Source organism: Saimiri boliviensis, chromosome 2, assembly GCF_048565385.1.
Source record: "Saimiri boliviensis isolate mSaiBol1 chromosome 2, mSaiBol1.pri, whole genome shotgun sequence".
NCBI lineage: Eukaryota > Metazoa > Chordata > Mammalia > Primates > Cebidae > Saimiri > Saimiri boliviensis.
In genome coordinates, this window is record NC_133450.1 from 194,491,663 (window position 1) to 194,517,530 (window position 25,868).

The 25,868-nt window shown below is 38.7% G+C and overlaps 1 protein-coding gene, 1 non-coding gene and 1 pseudogene across 2 annotated transcripts in view; 1 reads left to right on the forward strand and 2 right to left on the reverse strand.

Annotated features, from left to right (window-relative positions):
- The window catches only part of LOC104653227 (acyl-coenzyme A amino acid N-acyltransferase 1-like), a 125,271-nt gene extending 100,221 nt beyond the window's left edge, over nt 1–25,050 (reverse strand). The window contains 1 exon segment of the mRNA XM_074395108.1: nt 391–25,050. Coding sequence (XP_074251209.1) covers nt 391–438 — 48 coding nt within the window. The 5' untranslated portion in view covers nt 439–25,050.
- LOC120366530 (U4 spliceosomal RNA) lies at nt 10,105–10,245 on the reverse strand. Its single transcript, XR_005581170.1, has one exon. It is a non-coding gene; the product is annotated as a U4 spliceosomal RNA (small nuclear RNA).
- On the forward strand, nt 19,391–25,532 carry LOC101045747 (zinc finger and BTB domain-containing protein 10 pseudogene; annotated as a pseudogene).
- Nucleotides 25,533–25,868: the final 336 nt, after the last annotated feature.

A 25,868-nucleotide genomic window follows, 5' to 3' on the forward strand; every position in this document is an offset into this window, starting at 1 on the left:
TATTCTCATAGAAAAAATTATCAGTTCCTTAGGGGAAGGGAGACAGTGAGGACTTCCCCAAAAACGTCTCTAGCTTTAAAAGATATTTCTTACATGAGACTTCGGCATATACATCTGAACCATTTTTCAATAATATCTTCACAGAAGTTGTAGTAATAGATGTCCCTCCTAAAAGCTTGACTCTCCAAGGGGTCCTTAATTTTATTTAGGGGAAAATTCAAAATAAAGGCTTTGGGGATTATATTTATGAGCAGAAAAACTTCTGTGGAAATAAATAGGCTCTGGTAGTACAGGTCCAGGAAAAGAGCAATTGATGCCTGTGTTAGTTTGTTGTGTGTTGCTATCAAGGAATACTTGAGGCTGGGTAATTTATAAAGAAAAGAGGTTTACTTGCGGCTCATGATTCTGCAGGCTGTACAAGAAGCATGGCTCCAGCATCTGCTCCTGATGTGGGCTTCAGGTGGCTTCTACTCGTGATGGAAGGAGAAGGGGAGCCAGCATGTACAGTGATCATACGAGAAGAGAGGAAGAAGAGAAAGAGGGGAGGAGGATGCCAGACTCTTGCTAACAATCAGCTCTCACAGAACTATGAGGAGGAGAATGCACTCATTACCACGAGAACCTCACCAAAACATTCAGGAGAGATTCGTCCCTGTGACTCAAATACCTCCCGTTAGGCCCAATCTCTAAGAGTGAGGATCAAATTCAACGTGAGATTTGGAGAGGTCAAACATCCCAACTAGAGCAATGCCCAATTCTCTACTCTAGAAAAGGGATCAGTCATCAGAGGTAGAAGGATAAAGGGGAAACATCTTTTTGAATTTACTTTTAAAAAGTGATTTTCTGCAAAGGACACACTTTCACTTGATTCCCTCATTAACAAATAGCACTACTGACCATTTTACACACACTTAAATTCATGGTCAATACAATAATTTTGAATAAATAGAACGATTATGAATATTTTTTCTCAGCATTGGGAAAGTTCTTGACAGAAAGTGGCATCAATTCCAACTTCATGTGTCTTTCATTCACATTAGGGAGATGGGACATGTAATATTAAAATGAGCATCTGGTGTCCCCTGCAACATTTCAATGCTCTGCAGGCATTAATATTTTCTGATATGATTCTTTCTGTAAGCCTCTGTATCTGCTGTCTTCTTTGTCCCCAAAAACGATGACTTTAAGAAGACATCATTGATTCTTCCTCTCCTTGCTATTATTCTCCTTCTCTAAACTTCTCTACAATGCATTGACTCAATGCAAATTTTATTTTTATAGTTAATTAATTCACATTGCTTACTATAATTACTCTTCTGCATGCATTCTGTATCTAGTTTTATCCTCGCAAACGAGACTCTCAAGGGTAGTAACTGTGTGTGAAAACTTCAGGGATCCTTTTGACACTGATATAATAAATTATACAATGTACATGTTTAGGAGTTACAAGGTTCATAACAGGGCAGAATAAAATAGCACCAAAACTGTAATAGAAATAGATACTTACAAAGTACATTTGTGATTGAAGATTTGAGGGTTTCTTTCCAAGTTGTGGTTCCTTTTTATCTGAGAATAGCTCCTTTCAGAGCTATTGACACTCAGAAACTCGGTATGTACCTCGTGGCTTTAACCCTGGTGCCATTGCTCTTTGGATTAGAGCTGAATTTCAGATTCAAAATGTGCCAATGATGTTTTTGCCTTGCCAGGTTAGAACTGAGACACAGACATCACCAGTCACCTTATCAGGGTCAGGACTAAGGTGAGGGAAGAGAGGCACCTAGAGGACCAAAATTTACTTTCATGTCACTGAGAGACCAAACCTCTAAGGTCTTCCTTGCATTGTGCATCCTTGGAACTTCTCCTGCCTTACCCTGGTCCTAGACTCACATGCAATTGAATCCATAAAATTCAGAAGCTGTATCCAGATAATCCCAGAAAATCAGTCTTAGGGGAAAGATGTGGGGGTTTGAGGGGAAAGAGAGAGAGAAAGATAGTTAGATAGACAGAGAGAGAGAGAGAGAGAGAGAGAGAGAGAGAGAGAGAGAGAGAGGATATGATACAAAGATGAAAGTCAGAGAAAGTAATCTTACTAGTTTTCAAATTCCTGGTTCTAACCACTCCTGAAGGTCAACTGTACTTGAGTTCCTTGAGACACTCTGGCATCCTTATAATAGAATCCCTTTGTTTACATTAGCTGGAGTTGGTAACCAGTTTAAGCTTGTATTTTACAAACTCAGAATGACTTCTGCAAGGTCACATCATGGTCAAGAGAGAAAACATGCCAAGTTTCCTGTTTTAGTTGCATGCTTTTCTTTTTACTGGCCAACAGGCTATGATTCAAACTTTAGAAAAGCATATGAGTTTTCCTTTTCTAAAAAGTTCTAAGTGAGAAATCCTCTAGGATATACCAACAGTCTGGTGTTTCCTTTTGATCAGACCTGAGAGTCCACCAACTGAGAAAATCCCAGCATCAAATTCCTTCCAAAAATCAGGCTGGCTGTGCCCCTAGATTCTGTGACAGAATCAATCTCACCCTGTTATGGGAAGGCCTGGTATCCCACATCACTCACCACCTCTCTCTGTTGTCGCTGCTACTCTATATTGATGAAGGCTACTGATGAAGAGGTACAGAAATCTCCTAATTTTGAGGCCACTAGTTTCAAAAGGAGATCTTTCAATATAATGTCACTTAACCTTTACCAAAAGAAATATATCTAACTGGAAAAAAATGATTTTGTTATGATAAACTGAAATATTATACATTTTCATGTATAGATTCATTTCTGGTGAATTGATAGCATCAGCACACTGTAAACTAAGGAGATCAGTTGTAGGATTTATTAGTTAAGCTACAGAAAAATCAATCTTTTCCCATGAGTATGAGTACTTTTTAAATCCTCAGCCCACTACTACCAATTCTCCTTAAAGCTGGAGTTTTCGTTTGTAGACACCTGATTTTCAGTCTGTAAGAAATACAGTGATTCCATCATGGTTCTGTCCTTGAATCCCTTGTTGAATTTTATGTCAGGACAGTGACTGTCTTTAGGACTCCAAGCAATGCACATTAAACAGCTATGAGACATATATAGTCTGTTCTCAGGTTGCTGATAGAGACATACTGGAGACTGGGCAATTTACAAAAGAAAGAGACTTAATTGAACTTACAGTTCCACATGGCTGGGGAGGCCTTGCGATCATCGCAGAAAGCAAAGAGGAGCAAGTCACATCTTACATGGATGGCAACAGGCAAAGAGAGCTTGTGCATGGGAACTCCTCTTTATAAAACCATGAGATTTTGTGAGATGTATTCACTATCATGACAACAGCATGGGAAAGACTTGCCCCCATGATTCAATTACATCCCACCAGATCCCTCTCAAAACATGTGGGAATTCAGGATGGGATTTGGGTGGGCACATAGCCAAACCATATCATTCTGCCCCTTGCCACTCTCAAATCTCATGTCTTCACATTTCAAAGCCAATCATATCTTCCCAAAAGTCCCCAAAATCTTAGCTCATTTCAGCGTTAACTTAAAAGTTCACAGTCCAAAGTCTCATCTGAGACAAGGCAAGTCCCTTCCACCAATGAGCCTGTAAAATTAAAAGAAAGTGCGTTATTTCCTAGATACAATGCAGGTATAGACATTGGGTAGATAGAGCCATTCCAAATGGGAGACATTGTCCAAAACAAAGGAGCACTACGGGCCCCTTGCAAGTCTGAAATCCAGCAGGGAGTCAAATCTAAAAGATCCAAAATGATCTCCTTTGACTCTATGTCTCACATCCAGGTCATGGTGAGACAATAGGTGGGTTCCCATGGTCTTGGGCAGCTCTGACCCTGTGGCTCTGCAGGGTACAGCTTCCCTCCCAGGTGCTTTCATGGGTTGGCACTGAGTGTTTGTAGCTTTACCAGGTGCACAGTGTAAGCTGTTGGTGGATCTACCATTCCGGTATCTGGAGGACGGTGGCCTTCTTTTCACAGCTCCATTAGGCAATGCTCCAACAGGGACTCCATGTGGGAGCTCCAACCCCATATTTCCCGTCTGTGCTGCCCTAGCAGAGGTTCTCCAGGAAAGCCCTGCCCCTACAGCAAACTTCTGCCTGGACATCCATGCATTTTCGTATATCCTCTGAAATCTAGGCATAGGTTCCCAAACCTCAATTCTTGACTTCTGTGCACTAGCAGGCTCAACACCATGTGGAAGCTGCCAAGGTTTGAGATTTTCACCCTCTGAAGCCACAGCCTGAGCTCTTACGTTGGCCCCTTTCAGCTATGGCTGGAGTGGCTAGGATGTAGGACACCAAGTCCCTAGGCTGCACAGAGCACAGGGATCCTGGGCTTTGTCCATGAAATCACTTTTTCCTCTTAGGCCTCCAAGCCTCTGATGAGAGGGGCTGCCATGAAGACCTCTGACATACCCTGAAGACATTTTTCCCATTGTCTTGGGGATTAACATTTGATGCTTTATACTTATTTGAATTTCTACAGCTGGCTTGAATTTCTCCTCAGACATGAGAATTTCTTTTCTATTGCATTGTCAGGCTGCAAATTTTCCAAACTTTTATGCTCTGTTTCCCTTTTAAAACTGAATTACTTTAACAGCACCAAAGTAATGTCTTGAATGCTTTGCTGCTTAGAAATTTCTTCCACCAGCCACCCTAAATCATCTCTCTAAGTTCAAAGTTCCACAAATCTCTAGGGTGGGGGAAAAATTCCACCAGTCTCTTTGTTAAAACATAACAAGAGTAACCTTTGTCCCAGTTCCCAATAAGCTCTTCATCTCCATCTGAGACCACCTCAGCCTGGACTTTATTTTCTATATCACTGTCAGCATTTTGAGCAAAGCCATTCAACAAGTCTTTAGGAGGTTCCAAACTTTCCCACATTTTCCTGTCTTCTTATGAGCCCTCTAAACTATTCCAACCTCTTTTTGTTACCCAGTTCCAAAGTTGCTTCCAGATTTTTGGGTATCTTTTCAGTAGCACCCTACTCCCAGTACCAATTTACTATATTAGTCTGTTCTCAGGATGCTGATAAGGACATGCCCAAGACTGGGCAATTTACAAAAGAAAGAGGTTTAATGGACTTATAGTTCCACATGGCTGGGTAGGTCTCACACTCATGGTGGAAGGAAAGGAGGAGTAGTTCACGTCTTACATGGATGGCGGGAGACAAAAAGAGCAAACTCTTGCAGGGGAACTCCTCTTTATAAAACCATCAGATCTCGTGAGACGTATTCACTATCATGAGAACAGCATGGGAAAGACTTGCCCCCATGATTCAGTTACCTCCCACCGGGTTCCTCCCAAAACATGTCGGAATTCAAGATGAGATTTTGGTTGCGGATACAGCCAACCCATATCAAAGTCTAACTAAAGGTACTATAAGATGGGACTAGAAGATATTTCATAAGCAAGATAAAAGAAACATGGCAGGGGACTGTATAAAAAAAATACATCCCAATAATCCCCTTGGTCTATCTTAAATAGCCAGGTTGACTTTCCTGCCAATTTAAATATAGATTGTTATACCTCACCTGCAGTGTTAATTCCAGGTCCCATAAGAAATATTAGCAATGGCACAAACTCCTTTGTGTTTGGCAAAAATAAAATCTAATCCTATTTATTATCCATAACTAGAAATGAAAACTATATTGTATTTCTCTTTTTTTTTTTTTTTTTTGAGACGGGGTTTCGCTCTTGTTACCCAGGCTGGAGTGCAATGGCGCGATCTCGGCTCACTGCAACCTCCGCCTCCTGGGTTCAAGCAATTCTCCTGCCTCAGCCTCCTGAGTAGCTGGGATTACAGGCACGTGCCACCATGCCCAGCTAATTTTTGTATTTTTAGTAGAGACGGGGTTTCACCATGTTGACCAGGATGGTCTCGATCTCTTGACCTCGTGATCCACCCGCCTTGGCCTCCCAAAGTGCTGGGATTACAGGCTTGAGCCACCGCGCCCGGCCGGCTATATTGTATTTCTCTAAGTTTAGGTTGTATTATTTAATATGTCAGCCAAAGTGAGGGAAAAAATGTCAATGGTCACTTCAAATTCTGCAACTCCCATTTCTTAATTGGAAGTCAAAACAAGAAATGGAGTGATAGATTTTCTTCTGGAGTCACATCATTGGAGAGATTTTGGTTCTTGTTCTGTTTCTTAGACAGTATGGGGACACTGGTTTTTTTCAGTGGTGCACTAGCTTTGCAGTATCCTTCCTTATCTATATGCTTCTAATTCAAAGATAACAAAGGACCTCTTTGATTATTACTTTTGCTTTTGACTTTTTAATTTCAAGAGCCACTTGATTTATCTAGAAAGTCATCAGTGGGACTGATTATTTTCCTAAAAATGTCTACAAAGATTTCTGACATGCCCGGGAGACATTTTCCCCATTGTCTTGGTTATTAACATTTGGCTCTTTGTTATGTATGCAAATTTCTGCAGCAGAATTAAACTTCTGCTCAGAAGATGAGTTTTTCTTTTTTTATCATATCATCAGGCTGCAAAGTTTTTGAACTTTTATGCTCTGTTTTCCTTCTAAAACTTAATGCTTTTAACTGCACCCAAGTCCCCTCTGGAATGCCTTGCTGCTTAGAAATTTCTTCCACCAGATACCCTAAATTATATCTCCCAAGTTCAAAGTGCCACAAATCTCCAAGGCAGAGGCAAAATGCTGCCAGTCTCTTGCTAAAACATAGCAAGAGTAGCTTTTGCCCCAGTTCCCAACAAGTTTCTCATTTCCATCTGAGACCACCTCAGCCTGAATTTCATTGTCCATATTATTGTCAGCATTTTGGTCAAGGCCGTTCAACAAGTCTCTAGGAAGTTCCAAATTTTCCCACATCTTCCTGTCTTCTCCTGAGCCCTCTAAACTGTTCCAACCTCTGCCTGCTACCCAGTTCCAAAGTCGTTTCCACATTTTCAGTATCTTTACAGCAGCACCCACTCTACTGGTACCAATTTACTATATTAATCTGTTTTCACACTGCTGATAAAGACATCTCTGAGACTGGGTAATTTATAAAGAAAAAGAGGTTTAATGGACTCACAATTCCACATGGTTGAGAAGACCTCAGAATCATGGCAGAAGGTGAAAGACACAGCTCACATGGCAGCAGACAAGACAGAATGAAAACCAAGTGAAAGGGATTTCCTCTTACAAAATTATCAGATCTCGTGAGACTCATTCACTACAATGAGAACAATATGGAGTAAACTGCCCCATGATTCAATTATCTCCCACCAGGTCTTTCCCACAACACATGGGAATTATGAGAGCTATAATTCATATGAGATTTGGGTGGGGACACAGCCAAATCATATCAGTGGGCTAAAACAAGGTACCTTCTTTCACAAGCTATCAAGGCAGGGTGTGCCCTGATGAAAACTTGGTAGGGATTCAAGGCAAGCTTCAAAAAATTGCATTTTCACAATTAGTTGTAAGTCTGACAGACCTCAGAATTACTAAATCCATGTGTTCATCTGTCCCTTAAGTAACATCCATTAGATATTCAATGGAAACAAGAAAAATCCAAGATTGAAATACATACACACAACACAGGCACACACACACACACACACACACACACACACACACACACACAACACATGATAAACTTTGTACCTATATATCATGGAATCTCAACTAGGGTTTGAAGTACCTTAAGGTCCAGCAAAATATCACAAGGGATCCACAAGAAGTCTTAATTGAGAAAAAAGAAACAGTTTTTGGATTTCAAATGTCATGCGATGCTAGTGTTTACAATGATGAATAGTCATTAAGCAGCCCTCTTAGTGATATCTTTACAGTTCTTTCATCCCTACAGGGTGGTATGAAAAGGCACCATGTTCAATGGGTTGAGTCCATTCTCAGTTTTGGATGCAAGACAGAGGAGGTTGTTGATTAGCGAACACTGTATTACATGAAGAGGAGAACAACAAGCTGATAATATTTTTCTCTCCTTCCTGAATTACCTCCACCAATTCCCCTTAAGCTCTGTGGAACTGGTTAAGGGACTGAACGAACTGTACTGGTGTAACAAAAAATCAGAGGAAAATTCACATTCTTAAAAATACACAGCCACTCAGCTGCACCTTGAGACCTTGCTGTTATTGTAAACATTGCAAAATATGGGCAATGTAAGAGGAGCATTATAATAAGAAATTGTATTTTGGGGAATTTTTTTCTCATTTTGTAATTTATTATGCTGCTCTGTTGTAGTATGCATTTTACAAATATGTCAGATGGTCCAATAGGGTGATTTTTGAAGAGAAATTTTAAATGGTAAAGGATTGTAAGACTATGAACAATACTCATAAGATTAGTGATGCAGAATTACCATTTTCTGAGTAACTTCAGGGGACCACACATCAAAAAATCCATCTTTACAATGAGGCTAATTATCAATGGGATTTTCATTTACTGGTAATAAAAGTTGTCCTATTCCATTGTTTTTAGTGTAACAAACTATTTGAAAATGCAGCAATGACTCTAGGAAAATTGAAAAGACAATTATATATCACAATGATTTGACAAGAGAAAGGGTTTGTTATTTAAAATAATTATTGGAATTCTATTCTCCCCTTAATTTCTTTCTCTTTAACAGGAATATTAAATATTTACTAGAAGCTAGCTACTGGATAACATTAATTCCCACAGTAAAGCCTTTTCACTTTTTCAAGGCTCTTTCAAGGTCCTTATTCCCTGTAGGAACAACAACCTGTGGAAATAAAAACATATTACTATCCTTACATTACAAATTAGGAAATTGAGCTCAGTGAGTTAAACGATTTAGCCAAGTTTGACTATGTAGTCAATGGTGAATGAAGCAAGAATCTTAACCCATACCAGCTGACCCCATACATAAACCTTAACTATTTTCCCCAAATGAGAGTAGATATATGAAAACTCACTCTTTTCTTAACCTACCCCTCCATTTTTTCTTTCCCAATACTTTCTCATTTTTAATTTCATCTCTCTTTTTCCTAACTCTGAAGCTTTTATTTAAGTATACACCCTAGTGTATACTTTGGCAGGATACTGAAATCGTAGAATTAAATTGTAGCCCACAAACTCATGTGTGCACAAAATGTATTTTTTTTTCTATTTTTCTAGATTCCAAGTAATTCCTATTTTAAATCTTTGTTCTAAGATTATATCTCTGCCACCTGGAAGAAGAAAGACTCAAAATAGACTTTGAATCCAAGTATGTTTTCTGTGACTTCTATAATGCTGACACACTTGGGGAGCTTATACATTATTGTGCATTCTTCTGAACCTGCTGTACAATGTAATCCAGAAGTTCCAAATTTAGACACCCATAGGGTCCAAGCAGGTAATATAAATTTGTAGATAAGGGACAGGAATAAATTACATTCAGAGCTGTAGAGAACTAAAGACTGCCTAGTCTTTAGCCCAGTCTAAAGGTATTCAGTGTGCAACAAAACAAGATGTAACCAAAGAAAACATACTCAGTTGTGGCTTCTGGACTGCTTACCAACCATTAGGCTCTTTGTAACTCAAAAGCCAAAAGAAGAGTTTTTTCCTATTTCTGATTTGTTACCTTTTTTTAAGGCCATAGATATCAACTGGCCTCCCTTGGTTAGACGAAGGACGACAAAGTAAAGTGGAAATGCCAAAATGTGGGGACGGGAAGTGAGAAGTGAGGTCCCATCTATTACTATGTGCCGTGATAAGGAAGAAGTTGACGCTGGCCTCAAAATCCAAAGCCTTCAAACCTCCTCCTTGCCACCTCTCCCATGCTTAATCTGTATGACTTTTTCTCACTTTTCTTGTATTACCTTAGTATTACCTTGCTCTCGATTGGACTCCAACGAATCCATGTATATGAATTCATACCCTTGTTAGTTGATAAGGCTTATTGCTTCTCAGAGCTAGTACCTCATAGATTTCCAGTGTTAATTTGTAAGACCCTTAAGGCTTCTCCTGTCCAACACTGCTTGTCATCATCATCAATAAACTGCCTACTGTATAAAGGACACCCGTCTAAAGAGGTCTCTCTCCTTCCTCTGGGCCCTCCAGCATGCTCCTCAAAGTGCTTAACATATTGAGCCTTATAGCCATTTTTAAAAAATGCTATTCATCTCCATATAGACTGTCAAAAATTGCCAATGCTGACTATATTGCAAGTCGTCACAGCAGGCTATTGGGAAAAGTTTTCAATTATCAATTATCTTGCCTCAGATAAACCTCATTGGCTACAATACTGCCACTGCACAAATCTGACCCTTATAATCACTTATATTGTGTTTTCTCTCTCCTATTAATCTGAACGTTTCTTGAGGGCAGAATTCTGTTTGATTTATTCATGACTTCTACTGTATACAGAGCCCTTCACATTCCATGTGTTCATAAATGATTTTAACTGTACACTCTTCTTCATTCCCACAAACTCCCATCCTTTTTTCTCAAATCTTTGTTTTCACAGTTTGTTTTTTTCTGTAGTCTCTGCAATGTTGTCAGACTGATCTCTGCAAAACTCAAAAGTCAAATTACTCTTCTACTTTAAACTTCCAGTAGCTCCCAAATTCAAGGGTAGAGTCTAAATCCTTTGGCATAGCACTTAAGACCATTTCCAAAGGAATGACTCCACCATGGAGCCCTAGCGACTCCGCATGTATCTACATGGGATGCACAGGTACAGCTTGGACATCTATGTGACCTAAATCTAGTAGAATGCCCTGTGATCCTCCCAGGAACATGGCAAGGGAGGAAATCTTCAGAGAAGGCTTCACGAGGTTGTTTTCTCGTCTGCCTCTATTTTGTGGGGCACTGCCATGAGGCAGTTTTCTGATATACCTCCCAGGTTCCAGAAGAACAAGAGACTTTCCAACTTAATCCCCATGCTTCCATAGGGCAGAACTGCAGCTCTATAGCCATTTAGCTGCGGTCTGGAATTGACTGGTCAGTAACAGGGTGTATCACAACTCATGTTGAAGCAATCTAGCCCCTTTTGTTTCGAAGCCTTCCTTTTGTTATGTGGGATAAGGATTCACAGGGCTGACATCTTTAGCTTGTCTTGTCTTATTATACATATAAGTAATAATCTGGCTGAATCTAAAATTAGTTCATTATTTCTTTACCAGATGAATCTGTAAGTGTGAGACTTGGATGGTCCTTTGTGTTTGGCACCCTTCAGAATCTGATTCAATCAAAGCCTTTAACCCCAATCTATTTACTAGTCTAAAACACTATCTCATTACAAACTTAACATACGACGTTGTAAAAGGCCACTGCTTTATCTGACTATCCATTTTCTGTTCTGTCCAAATACAGTAGTCACTAGCCATGCACAGCTAATTAAATTTAATTAATCAAAAATAAATAAAACAATAAATCTAATTTGTCAACCATGTTAACCACAACTTAATTTCTCAATAACCAGGTGTAACTAGTGGCTACTCTATTGAACAATGACGATAGAGAACATTTCTGCCATCAGAGAATATTCTATTGGATGGCACTATTCTAGATTGTAAATTCCTCAAGGGCAGAAATTATGCTTTGTTCAGCACTATTTCCTCAGTTCTTAGAATAGGGCCTGGAGCATATTTACTAAGCAAGTGGCTGCTTAATAAATATTGGATGAATATGTGAAAGAATAAATGATATGCATTAAAGAAAAAATTGAAATTTCTGAGAGAGAATGAATAAAAAAGAACAGAAGCCAACTCGACTGTTTATAGTCTACTTCTGAAGATAGGAGACCTTTCAACATCCAATTGAACATATTTTCCCAGCTTCCCCACTTTTTTGCACTGGAAGCCAGGACTCCCTACACTGTAAGGTATTCAGGAGACAAAGGATACAAAGCAGTGGAGAACAAGCAGCATTAACTCTGCTGCCTCCCACAGGATTTGCACTGGATTGGCTGGGGAAGGAGCCCTTAGCATTATGAGACAGCCTTATTGGAAGCTGAACATGAAAGCCATGCTGGGGTCAGGGACCTCCAGACTCCCACAGTGAAAGGGATCAAGTCTATATTACTGGGAGACAGTGACCTATTCGAAGCAAGAGAAGTCAAAAACTGGCAGGGCACCAAAAAGAAGAGGCAGAACGCAAAGAATAAAAGATTAGAAGATCACCAATGCAGATAAAAACTACTAACCAAGAAACAGAACTCTTATTCTCTTTAGGGGCCTGTTGCTTTTGTCATCACTGGCACTTCATCTCTCAGCCCAGGTAGAAATACAGCCCCCGGCTCACCTCCCCCTACTCCCATGCATTAAATCCCAGAGAAAGGTGTTTTGAAAGTCAAGAACCAATCTCTATCAATTCATATTAGCTGGACCCTTACTCTGGCAGCCAAGTTGTGCATGTTGCCTCCAAAACAGTCACCCAACAATCTCTTAGTTAGGTTGATGCATCTGACAAAAATCTGTGTTTCAGAGCAATGAACCACCTGAAGCGATGATTACTGGTCCCTCAGAGAATCAAGTTTCCCTCTGGGATGAGAGAAACAAACACAGCAAGATGAAAGCAGCCTTTCCAGATGCCCTGAAGGCAGATATATCAGAAAGCAGACCCTCATTACCACACAATGACAGCCCTGACTCCCCAGATACTCACCGTTGAGGTCAGCTGCTGGAGGCAGCCTAAAGCAGGATGGCTTGCTGAACTTAGAAGCCAACTTAGAAGCACTGGATGCTTGCTGGTTGCTTGCTAATTTATATCATTTAAAACAGCCCAGCCTATTGAAAGTTGAAATTGTCTGCACAAAAACCATCCACTGCTCCTCTTTTTAAATTCCCAGCAACAGGGCTACCAGCAGATGCTACCGAAGGGTCTGGGCAGAGTCGTCTCGCTACTCTGTGTTTTAGTTCAGGTATTCATAATAGAGTCTAATACTTCATCACATAGCTCAGGTTTCTAAGCCTTTTCTCTTGACTCGCTCAACTCCTGGCTGTAGTCTCCTTTGCTTTAGTTCCTTCTGTGTTTCCTACTTTAAGTCAGTGGTCTCTGAACAGTTTCCCGTGGAACAATGTCTAAAAGGGCAACTCCCAAATTCCAATTTTAGGAGCAATGTGAGCTGGTGGCATAAGACTCACCTGAGGAGCCTGTTAAGTCAGGATTCCTGGGTCCTGCACCTGAAAGTTCTGACTTGATAGGTCTGAGATAAGGTACTTGCACCTGTATTTTTAACAGGGATTTCTAATGTGTGTCCCATTCTGGAAACCACTTTTCCAAAGGACAGCAAAAGCTCTCCCAGGCAAAAAAAAAGCTACCTAGAACTGGAACTTCTGAAATTCCCATGGTCCATTATTAATTTCATCAGCCAATGACCATTGTCAAAATGTAAAAAATGAGCTAATTTACAGATAGTATACTCTGCTTTAGGCTGCAAATTCCTTAAGGGAGGAGCCTTGCCTTTTCATTTTTGCATCTCTGGCAGCCAGTAAGGTATAGTTGGAAGATCACTGGTCTCTGGATTCAGAGAGATTTAGATTAGAACCCTTTCTCCATTACTCTGTGTGATTTACATCAAACAAATTACTTAACTTGCCATGTGCTTCAGCTTTCTAAATTGTAAAATGGGAGTAACATGATAAAATGTAATAAAAGTGAAATATAAGACATAGAAAAGAGGGGTTGATCTTGGAACTCAAAGATATATTGGGATGCCTAGAAAAAGGAGGTATTTTGATACACAGTTCTCCTACTGGATGGGAGATACATTGGCAAAATAGCAAGGACCCCATCTTCATGACTAATTTCCAGAACCAGATCCAAACATAGGAGATAAAGTGGAGGAGAGGTGCAACAGAAATAGAAACCGGTTTTTTTTTTTTTTGGCTTTTAAAATAACCTTTATTTTTATAAAGTTAATATGTGCATTATAGGAAAATGAAAAACAAGAAGCAAAGAACAAAGTGATTCACAATCACAAGCAGTTTACAGTTTGACATTTTCTTCTAGATCCTGTACGTGTGTAGGCACAACATCCAATTTTATGGCCCTGAGATCGTACAGTATGTATTATGCTTTTTCACACATCATGAATATTTACCAATTCAAAATCCCAAAGCTCTATGAGTATTTTTTACTAAGGCTCTAAGAGAAACACAGGAAAGGCTAGGCAAGTCATGATGACTAGGGTAACAAAGTGATAGACAGGCTAAACTAGCACACATCCAGGCCTTCTCCACGCTGCTCCCCAGAACAGAGGACATCATGGTCCAAAGACCCTCAAGGGATATAGCCAATGAGAATTTAGGACACTGGCAAAGCACTGGACGTAAGGTGTTCACCATATACAAGGGAAGTATTAGCAGTTGTCAATAGAATGTTTGAGCCACACACACACCCCAAAGGTGAGAGGACATCACTCAGCTTTGGTCATACCACTGAAGAAGGCCTAAAGCAAGCAGAGCTAGAGAGAGAAAGAAAACAATGAATGATCAGTGTCACAGGGAAGCAGATAGAACTTACTGATTAACACATGAGACATCCCCTAAGGACACCCCAGAAATAACTGTCAGGGTTGTTTTCAGGAGAAAAGATTTTTCACAGTCTCCAGAAGGATCAGGAATTGTAAAATAGAGGTGAAGGTATAAAGTAGTTGGCATATTTTAGTGCTTAATGACTGTTACTTGATTTTCCTTGCAAATAACTGAAGAAAAATTTAGAGTGCCTAGACACCCTAACATTGACAAATTATTTTAAATAAAATTCTATTTGATTTTGTGCATTTGTATCATTTCATTTGGAAAAATTATAGGAAAACTTAAAATGTGATAAAGCTATATATATGCATTTTTGCTTAACTAAAATAAAGTATATGCACATGCAAACTGAAGGAAAACACATATGGACATCCAGATGACGTAAGTAAACATATTGTGAAATATAGTTCCTGATAGTAACCAAGATGCTTGTGAATTTGCCAACATGCAGATCCATAATGGCAATCACATAGCTATTATGCTATCAGTTCCATTTTCATTCAAAAATAATTCATTAAGTTCCCGTTATATCCAAGGATGTTTGAATTAATCAGGACCCTGTTCCTGCTCAAGAAATTCATAGTCTAGTTCCGGGTTTGGCAAACTACAATCTGCAGACCAAATCCAGTCTCTATCTGTTTTAATAGATAAAGTTTGTTTATGTATTATTTACAGCTCCTTTCACTTTGCATTGGCAGTTGATGATCACAATAGAGACCATATACTTTGGAGCATTTCAGATTTTCAGATTACGGATCAATCTGCATAAATAGTTTTAGTTTCTTTGAAAATCCCTGACTAATACAGCCTACAATCCTAAAATATTTACTATTTAGACGTTTACAGGAAAAGTTTGCTAACCCCCTGATGTAGCTAGAAAAAGTAAACCGGCAATTTTAATGGAGTGTGGTAAGTACATTTCCAAAAATAAAATCCCAGGAGTACTCACAAGGGGCGCCTAACACATAGCAGGAAAGATTCCTGGAGGTGGTACCTGTGAATGGAGCTTGACACCTGGGTAGGGATTCATTAAACAAAGAAGTATAGAAGTGCCTTCTAGAAAGAAAGACAAATTTATGTATAGATATATCTCTGGCCACACATGGTGCATCTTCCTCAGAAACTGTTCATCCTCTTCATATGCCTCAACTGGCCCTTTAGGCACCCTGATCAGGTGCAAGGTACCTATCAGCTGCCTCCAGGAGCAGGGGCCACTCCGTCTAGGGTATCATACCGAGCCACTAAGTGAAGGTTGAACTCCAGAGGGCAGATGCAGACCTCGGTGGCCTGGAGGTGCAGGGCGAAGCCACGGGGCCCCATCCTCGCACATGCAAGCTCAGCAGATTGTCTTCAACGTCTTTCACAAGGGCATTGATCCCATGAGGTAATAAATGTGCACTTTGACTAGGGAATCTATGGGTTTCTTTTTCTGAACAATATTTCAAGGCTAGTGTCAATCTCCTGATTTCATTGATATTTTAGGGTAAGACTAATAATTATCAAGTTGACTGCATGATATTAAGGATGGTGCTCAGGTCCTATCAATATTTTAAACCTTTGGGAACTAAAACTTCTAAAATTATTGTTTTGAAGTTCAAATTGAGGTAGAAGGTGGGACTCAACTCCAGGCGTGAGGCTCGGACACTAGGCCAAACTGAGGACTAGCTAAAACAGGGGTGAGGAAGAAGCAGTTTTTCATAAGGCACACTTACCAACATGCCACGACAGCTTACCGTGGCCATGGCAACACCTCGTAGTTGCCGCTCCTTTCCATAGCAATGAGCTCATGCCCCAAAAGTTATCACTTTTTGCCTGGCAACTTCTGCATAAACCACCCCTTAATCTACATGTAATTAAAAGTAGGTATAAATATGACTGCAAAGCTGCCCTGAGCCGCAGCTCTCAGCACACTGCCTGCGGCGCAGCCCGGCTCTGCAGGAGCAGTCACGGAGCTGTACCACCACCGGAGCTGCAACACTGCTGAAGCTGTAATACTTCCACTTGAGTCAGGCTATTTTCTTCTACCCTAACACCAGGTTGCCTTGAATTCTTCCTTAGGCGAAGCCAAGAATGCTTGCAGGCTAAGCCCTACTTTGGGGCTCACCCACCTTACATCAAAATGATATGTAAAATATAGATGGTAGGAAGTGTAGTATGAATTCTCACATAATAAATTTTCATATGAATTGAGTTTCTTTTCAGAAATATGTTGGAATGTTACTTATAGGAGTTGACAATTATTTAGTATATGAAAGAATGTTTATCCTACATATTCAGGCTATTGCAATGGAGGTGAAATATATTTATTGGCTATATGAAAGAAATATATTTATATGGATATATGCACAACTGCATAAAAATTCCTAACTAGGTAATTTAAAATGTACTAATTTTTTTTATTTTTTTCCTCAGCCTCGTGAAGAGAAGGGAATGATAGCAATTGTTTATTATTTTATGCTGAAGTTTATTTTCATGTAAAAAGTTCTCATCACTCTGTTCCAGTTGCTGGAAGAAATTTCATATTAAACTACTTCATTAGTCTGCCATGAAGATTGAGAGATAACCTGCAAAGCACCTTTCATTTATATAGTAAATGGTAGCCAGTGTTATTTTCTGTTCATTCATTCAACAAATATATAGTGTGCACTGAGGATACAGCACTGGACAGAACAACAATTTCCGCCCTCACGGAGCTTACATTCTGGTAATGAACCACAGGCAATAAACAAAGATCATAATAAGTTACAGGATACTGTATAAGGTGATAGTAGAGCAGGGTGAAAGGGAAGATGATATGGGTGGGAGGAAGGGAATACAATATTGAAAAGGAGAGCAAAGTTATCTTTATTCATAATTCGAGATTTGACCTTCTCTGTCCTCCTGCCCCTTTTCCTACACTTTCCACTTGTCCCCAGCAGGAAGAGCCGCTCTCTCCGCTAGGCATATTCTGAGAACCCAGGTCAGGCTGCAGCTGCTAAAGAAGAGGCTCAACCAGGGAGGAAAACACCGAGTTACCACCAGAAAAGAGGCAACTCCCTAGCAGCAGCCACCACAGAGGCCTGCCCACCTGTACACCAGTCCCCTACCCAGTTCACAATGCAGCCTGCTTCTGCAAAGTGGTGCTATCAACTGGAAGATGTCCCCATTAAATTTTGTGTTGAAGACAGTAAAGATGTTAACGTAAATTTTGAAAAATCCAAACTGAAGTTCAGCTTTTTTGGAGGAAGTGACAATTTTAAAGATTTAAGGAAAATTGACCCTTGTCACTGTGTTGATCCAAATGATTCCCAGCATCAAAGAACAACTTCCCGGCATCAAAGAACAAATATAAACTTTGCTCTTTATATTGTTTACAAAAAGGCGGATCTGGCCAATCATGAGCCAAAGTTAACAAAAGAAAGAGCAAAACTTAATTGGCTGAGTGTGGACTTCAATAATTGGAAAAGCTGGGAAGATGACTTGGATGAAGACTTGTCTAATTTTGATCATTTCTCTGAGATCATGTACGACACGGCTGGTGAGGATTTACCAGAAGTCAGTGGAGCAGATGCCGATTCACAAGATAGTAATGAAAAAATGATCTGGAGTAAGGAATATTGTCGTCAACTGGATTTTGAAAAAGAAAAGCAACTTCTCTGCAAGATTTCATAATTGAGAGAATTCCTGAGTTGACAGTTCTGAAGGCAGTTGCTGTGTTTGCCTGTGTTAACCCATTTGTCAACTTGTTTGTGTTTTTAAAGGCTTCACTGAGGGCTGATATGTACCAGTGTGGGGGCAAGTTGAAGTCAGCTAAGACAGTAACCTTATGCACGAACATTCCCAGACTTCCATGAAGCTGTTGAGGTCCTAGGTAATTGATGCACCAGTTGTGATAAATGAAATATATCATCTAAGTCTCCTTTTCTTCATAACCTAAATGCCGATGTGATAGGAAGCTCTCGGCTTAGGCAAGGATAACTAAATTCAGGTTATCGAATATGGACTCAAAGGCAGATGAAGCAAATTGGCTGACACCTTAAACTGGTAACCTGCTGTTCTTGTGGTATACACTTCAGGACTATTCCACTAACGTTTAGATTTCAAAAATTTCACTTCACGTTATTGTATGTAAGTGATCACTTGTCAGTGTGCCAGATGTACTATAGCTAAAATGAGTAAACGCGGTAACATAGGTGGTTTCTGAAGCCTGTTCGTTTGGTATTGTTTGTTACATAAGCTTTTAATTCTCTTAGCATGGAGGATGAAGGAAGCTGTACATTGTTGATTGAGAGCCTGCAGCTTTAGACCAGATTTGTATTTGCACTGGAAGTATGGCAAATGACTGAAAAAACGTTAGTATGCTTTGGATTTTTGATGTCCTTTTTTTTTTATTCTGCTTGTACCAAGGCTGAAAACCTCAATTTATGTTAATGACAGTAGAGATATTTTTTATGTCTACATTCTTCCCAATAAACTGCTGGAAGACTTCTTGGCTGTCCTTTTAAGTGTCTGGCTTACTGTAATTTTATGCATTTACCATTTACTATAATGTATTTTTATTTGAAGAAGAATTTAGGATTTTTCCTCTGAAAAAAAGCCTTGCTGCAATGTCACAGGAAACCTTTTAGAAGTGGTTCTGTAATAAAAAAGTTTAGATGCACTTTGCTGCAGTTGGAAAATAAAGCATTGTGATTTTATTGAAATAAAACTGTGTCATCCTCCTCTAAAAAAGATAATAATAATTCAAGATTTGAACAAAAACAAGATTTGAACAAAAACTTGAAAGAGGTGATGAAATTGTTCATCTCTACAACAATATTCATGACTTGGACTGGATATGCAAGTTAATATACAATGCAAATTGATCTGCTGATTTGAACAACCTGAATTTATACTTATAAATCAAATTTATCTTAGTCAGTGTTCTTCATACAAGACAGTATGAGTATGGCCACAGCAAATCTAGCAAGGTGAACTAACACCTTAATCATAATATATTGGATTCTTTTTATCTTTTGAATTACCAAATTTCATCAGAAGTTTCTGAAAACAACCTATTGTGAAGAGTCATTTGAAAGAGTTGAAAAAAATCAAAGATAATTATAAGAATTTTCGTGACGTTTACCTCTAATAGGAATATTGTGGCAGCTTAGTGCTAATTACCCCACTCCTCCTGAAAACCAATCAGTTACCAAAAAAGGCACACTTCAGTGAAACTGGAAGACAGATAAATCTAACAAATTACAAATATTCCCTCCCAGAAAGAGACAGCTCTATGAGAAGAGGAAGCACCTGTGAGGAAATCAATCTCCAGGTAAGGCAGAAAGAAATTCCAGAAATAGTGGGGCCCATAAGTGGCAGAAGTCAGTAAGCTGTCAGTAACACTGATGGCTGCGCTGAGATCCTCCTTTAGGAATCAAAGATTTGTAATCCAGCTGTTGAAAGCACTGCTGGGAAACAGCACCTAGCTGTCAGCCATCTTCAAGGATTACCTTAGCTAAATAAAGTCACCCAAGGTATGCCCCTAACACAATGGCTATTATCAAAAAAAAAAAAAAAAAAAAAAAAAGAAAAGAAAAGAAAAGAAAAGGAAAGGAAATGAAAGTGTTGATGAGAATGAAGAGAAATTGGAACTCTTGTGTATTGCTGTTGGATATGTAAAATGGTGGCAGTATTAGAAAAAATGGTATTGTGATCCCTCAAAAAATCAATAGAATTACCATGTGATCCAAGAATTCTACTTTGGGTATATATCCAAAGTATTGAAAGCAGGGCTTGAATACATCTCTATATACCAATGTTCATAGCAGTATTATTCAAAATAGTCAAAAGGTAGAAACAACCCAATTGTCCATCAACAGATGAATGACTAAATAAAATGATGGGTAAATACACACGCAATGGAGTATCATTCAACTGTAAAAAAGCAAAGAAAATTCTGACACATGCTACAAAATGGGTAAACTTTGAAGACATTACATTAAGTAAAATAAGCCACACACAAAAGATCAAATAAGGATTCTACTTATATGAGGAACCTAGAATAGTTAAATTCACAAAAGCGGAAAATAAAAAGGTGTTTTCTAGGAACTAGGGGAAGGGGAAAAAATTATTGTTTAATGGATATAAAGTTTTAGTTTGGAAAGATCAAAAAGTTCTGAAGATAGACAATTGTAATGATACTTGATATCAATGTGAATGTACTTAGTGCCACTATACAGCATATATATTATAGAACTAAATATTTTATGTCTATTTTATGTTGTATCTATTTTATCACAATAAAAAGTCAATATCTTTTACCAAGTTTTGTTCATTTTTTTATGAAGCAAAAATTTATATAGTTTTTTTTTTTTGCTTTTTAAATATTTTTAACTTTTATTTTAGATTCAAGGGTAAGTGTGCTGGTTTGTTATATAGGTAAACTCATGTGACAGGGATTTATTATACAGATTATTTTGTCACCCAAGTACTAAGCCTAGTACCCAATAGCTATTTTTTTCTATTCCTCTCTTTTCTCTTACCCTCCACCCTCAAATGGGCCCCAGTGTCTGTTGTTCCCTTCTTTGAATCCATGTGTTCTCATCATTTAGCCCCCACATATAAAGGAAAACATGTAATATTTGGTTTTCTATTCCTGTGTTAGTTTCTTCCAACTCCATCCATGTTCCTGCAAAGAATATGATCTTATTCTTCTTTTGCGGCTATGTAGTATTCCATGGTGTATATGTATCACATTTTCTTTATTCAGTCTACCATTGGTGAGCATTTAGGATGATTCCATGTCTTTGCTATTGTGACTAGTGCTGCAGTGAGCATATGCATGCATGTATCTTTATGACAGAACAATTCCTATTCCTTTGGGAATATACCCAGTAATGGGATTGCTGGGTCAAATTGCAGTTGTATTTTTAGCTCCTTGAGGAATTGCCACACTGCTTTCCACAATGGTTGAATTTTATACTCCCATCAACAGTGTATACGCATTCCCTTTTCTCTGCAACCTCACCAGCATCTGTTATTTTTTGACTTTTTAAGAGTAATCATTCTGACTGGTGTGAGATGGTATCTCACTGTGGTTCTGATTTGCATTTCTCTGATGATCAGTGACGTTGAACTGTTTATATGCTTGTTGGCCATATGTATGTCTTCTTTTGAAAAGTATCAGTTCATGGCCTTTTCTGTTTTAACTCTGGCAACATTAATGTGCCAGATTGAGGGTTTTTTTTTTAAAGATTATATCATGTAACTTAATTTTAAATATTTTTTTTATTTTTCTGGTATGTGAAAGGATAAAAAATATAAATAACTGGTTTGGATTGGAAATATCCATCATAATATAGAAAAAATATATTATACCAGATATCAATAAAAATCCAGGTTGTCTTTTAAACAGTTACCAGGAATAATTATATATCTATTATAGCACTACTAAACTTTCCACAAAGGAGATAATTTTGATTGTGATTAAACTATTATGTGGAAAAAGGAAATTTTTAAAGATTCTTTTTATGAAAGAAGTACATTGATATATCTAACCCCAAAATGTCATGAAAAAGAAAACAACAGTTTAATCCTATTTATTAATGTTAATTAAGAATATGTCATGACCAAATGAGTTTTATTTCACAAACACAAAGATGATTAAATACTAAAAAAAAATTTATTCCATTTAGATATTCAGAGAAAAACCATAGAATTATTTCTAGTAATGCTAAAAAAGCCCTTGAACAACAATTCAAAAAATTCTTAGTCTAAAAAAAATTTCATAGAATATAAATCAAGAGATATACATTAGGCCAAACACCAACATCATGTCAGAGCAGAAACATTCCACCTAAAGTCCAAAAGAGGAAATAAGAAATTATACCCATTATGACAACTACTATATAACTTTGAACTGGAGGCGTTAGCCGTTACAATTATATGATTATTACTGATATAGTCAAAGGAGATGTTCCTACTGACTGGGTCTATAAAATATGACCACTTCTGTAACTGAGAGAGGAGAGGGGCTATTAGTCTCACTCAACCAAATGGAATGATTTTACTCCAAAGAGAGGGAGTATCAGAAAGCAGACAGAAGAGTTTAGGCACACACAACCCAAGTGTCCTCATGTTACTTCCATTACTCTAATTCCTCACTGGCTCCCTACCTACCTAGAAAATGATTCAAAATATATTTCAAGGTCATTCATCTTCACCTTCTACTTTCGTACATTGCAATTTAGTAGCTCAGAAATATTTGGGCTGTGACTTGCCCGTTAGAGAAAACCCCTCAAAGTTGACCTTGGACAAGGTTATTTGGATTCCACTATGCCCAGGACCATAAAAAGCCACGTAACCTACAGCCTAATTTTGTACTCCTTGTGGGTTAAGAATGATTTTTATATTTGTAAATAATTGGAAAAAAAGAAAAGTACTATTTTGTGATGCAAAGACTATATGCAAAGTTTAGCGTTCATACATATCGTTTAATTGTAATGCAGACACAGTCATTCATTACACAGTATCCATAGGTGTGGTACCATGGCAGAGCTGAGTAGTGGTGACAGAGATGTTAGGGCCTGAAAAGCTGAAAATATTTACTATCTAGTACTTTACAGAAAGATTTTGCCAGCTCTGAATCTAGAGACAGATAATCCCCTCATCATGGCTGTGTCTCAAGTTGCAATTCTGTGAATTTCACATGATTCCTTTCTCATTGCTGAAAATGCCAAAATGCTGGACATGTTTAAGTGCAAAAATAAGTTTATTTAATTTAATTAGCTCTTGCTGAATTATTGATTGTAGACTCATTCTATGATCGTATATCCTTATCAACCTCCAAGTTGCCTTAAACTAATAGAATCTTTTCCCAGATCTAGTTTTCCAATAACAATTACATTACCATTTTCAAATATGAGAGCACTAAGCATATTTAATTTGAGTTTTAAGACATCAACAAATGTCAACCTCTGATTCTTTTCACATCTGTTTTGTAAGCCAGGGCATTCTGTGGTTTATCAGTGGTAGCTTTTTTCCCTTATGTATTGCTATGATTGTAAACTGGAATGTCTTAGGTCAGGTAGAACTCTAAGTTTATTTCTACTCTACAAATACGGGATTCTCAGTGTATGATATTGGGTGAAGTGGAAACCATTTTTCCCTTTCAAAGTTAAGGTGACCATTCTCAGTCCTCTTTCCCTTCTCTAGCTGTGACTTCCTTCTTACAATAAGTGATCAAAGACATTCCACTGTGAAGGACAGCAGTGTAGGAGCTGGTGAAGGAGGCTGTCCAGAACTTCCCACTCATGCAGTCTAAGTCTCTAGTGCAGAAGCTGCAGTGCTCCTCCCAGACCTCACAGCTCAAGGACTTTCCCTTGCTGCAATATTCCAAGGATACTGGTCTTATAACTAGGGGTTGGTGCCAAAAGACTCCCATGGATGATGGAGGTCTGAACCTTCCCCAAGTGGGGAATGATGAGCTTTTTTGGGGGACCCACAATGACAAGAAAACCCTTCCCTTGTGGCTCCACATGTCTGCTGAGTACAAACTCCATGAAGCCAATGTTAAGGAGTCAGAAATATCATCAGAGGAGGGGTACTGTGACTTTACTTGTAGACCAAATGAGAACTGTTACTGCTGTCAACTTCTGTGACAACAAAATGAACAAAGAAAGAAAGGTACCCTTTGTGGTGTCAGCATTGTAGTAAGCAGAAAATCTTTAAGGCTCCTTAGAACATCCTGGTTGCTGGCAACATTTCTTTAAGACCTTATACAGCATTAAAAAAGCAAAGAAAGCCCTAACCAAAATAATACTGCCCACTTAGATATTGCTGCAGTTAATATTTTTCAGTCTTTGTGGACTTCTTGCATTCTGGTAACCTGGTGCTCACAAGCCAAAATAGTGACAGTGGCCTATCTTCAAACAAGTGAAATTTCAAACTTGCTAAAATTTTATTAAAGATGCCTAAATTTATTAAAGATTAAATATAAGCATTAAATCAGAAGAAGTTCCAGGGTCTGCAGCTATGGATTATAATAACAGAAAACTCGGCCAGTCAGGTTGGCTTATGCCTGTAATACCAGCACTTTGGGAGGCAAATGCACATGGATCACTGGAGGCCAGGAGTTCAAGATCTACCTGGCATACATAGCAAAACCATGTCTCTATTACAAATATAAAATTAGCTGAGTGTGGTGGCTCATGCCTGTAATCCCAGCTACTCAGGAGGCATGAGAATCACTTGAACCTGGGAAACAGAAGTTGCAGTGAGCCAAGATTGTGCCACTACCCTCTAGCCTGGGTGACAGAATGATACTGTCTAAACAAAAACAAAAAACAAACAAACAGTTAATAGAGATGGTCTATCTTTATCATGGGATCAAAAATTGCCAATTTTGGGGCAACATTAAATCTTACCAATTTGGCAAGTAATATAAAAATTGAAAATGATGGTTGTCATGTCAACTAGGGCCAGACAGAAAACTAAGTGAATGACAATAGTTGGGTCCAGAATGCATCTCCTAAAATGGCTGAAAATGAATCCAAAGGTCAAATAAGTGTTTGCTGGGAATAATATGGGATCCCAGGGAATTCAATATACTAGGAAACATGGAGGAAAAACCAAACTACAAAGAGATTTATTTATAACACATCATCTAATAATGAAACAAATTTGGAAGATTAATCAATGATGTAGCCACCTATTGCCTTTTCAGAGGAAAACAGGCTACTCAGATATGGGTAGAAATCTTGGAAGAACCAGATATGGATGTTGCTCTACTCTCAGAGCCAGATGATGATAAGACTATATTGGCTGAAGCTGGGTCTAATCAACATGGAGGTGATGCTAGAACGTCACATGATTTTATAATAAATATAGTTTGACACCTGACACTTCAAGTGACTTCAAGTATTAATTGGTATCAGATGCTTCAAATGATTTCAAGTATCAGTTGATACCAGGTCCTCTAAATAATGTCAGATATGGATTATTGCCAGAATCTTGGCCAAAACAAGAAACCTGGGGAAATGGTGAATCATTTGTGTTAGGCTGTTCTTGTATTGCTATGACGAAAGGCCTTAGACTGGATAATATATAAAGAAAAGAAGTTTAATTGGCTCATGGTTCTGCAGGCTTTACAGAAGCATGATGCTTGCATCTGCTTGGCTTCTGGGGAGGCCTTAGGAAGTTTACAATCATGGCAGAAGGTGAATGGGGAGGAGGTATCTCACATGGCAAGAGAGGAAGCAAGAAACAGTGTGAGGGTGAAGAGGAGGTGCCACACACTTTTGAACAGTCAGGTCTCTTGAGAACTCATTCACTATCATACTCTCATGAGGACAGTACCAAGCCATGAGGGATCTGCCCCTATGACCTAAACACCTCCCACCAAGCTCCAGCTCCAACACTGGGGGTTACATTTCAGCATGAAATT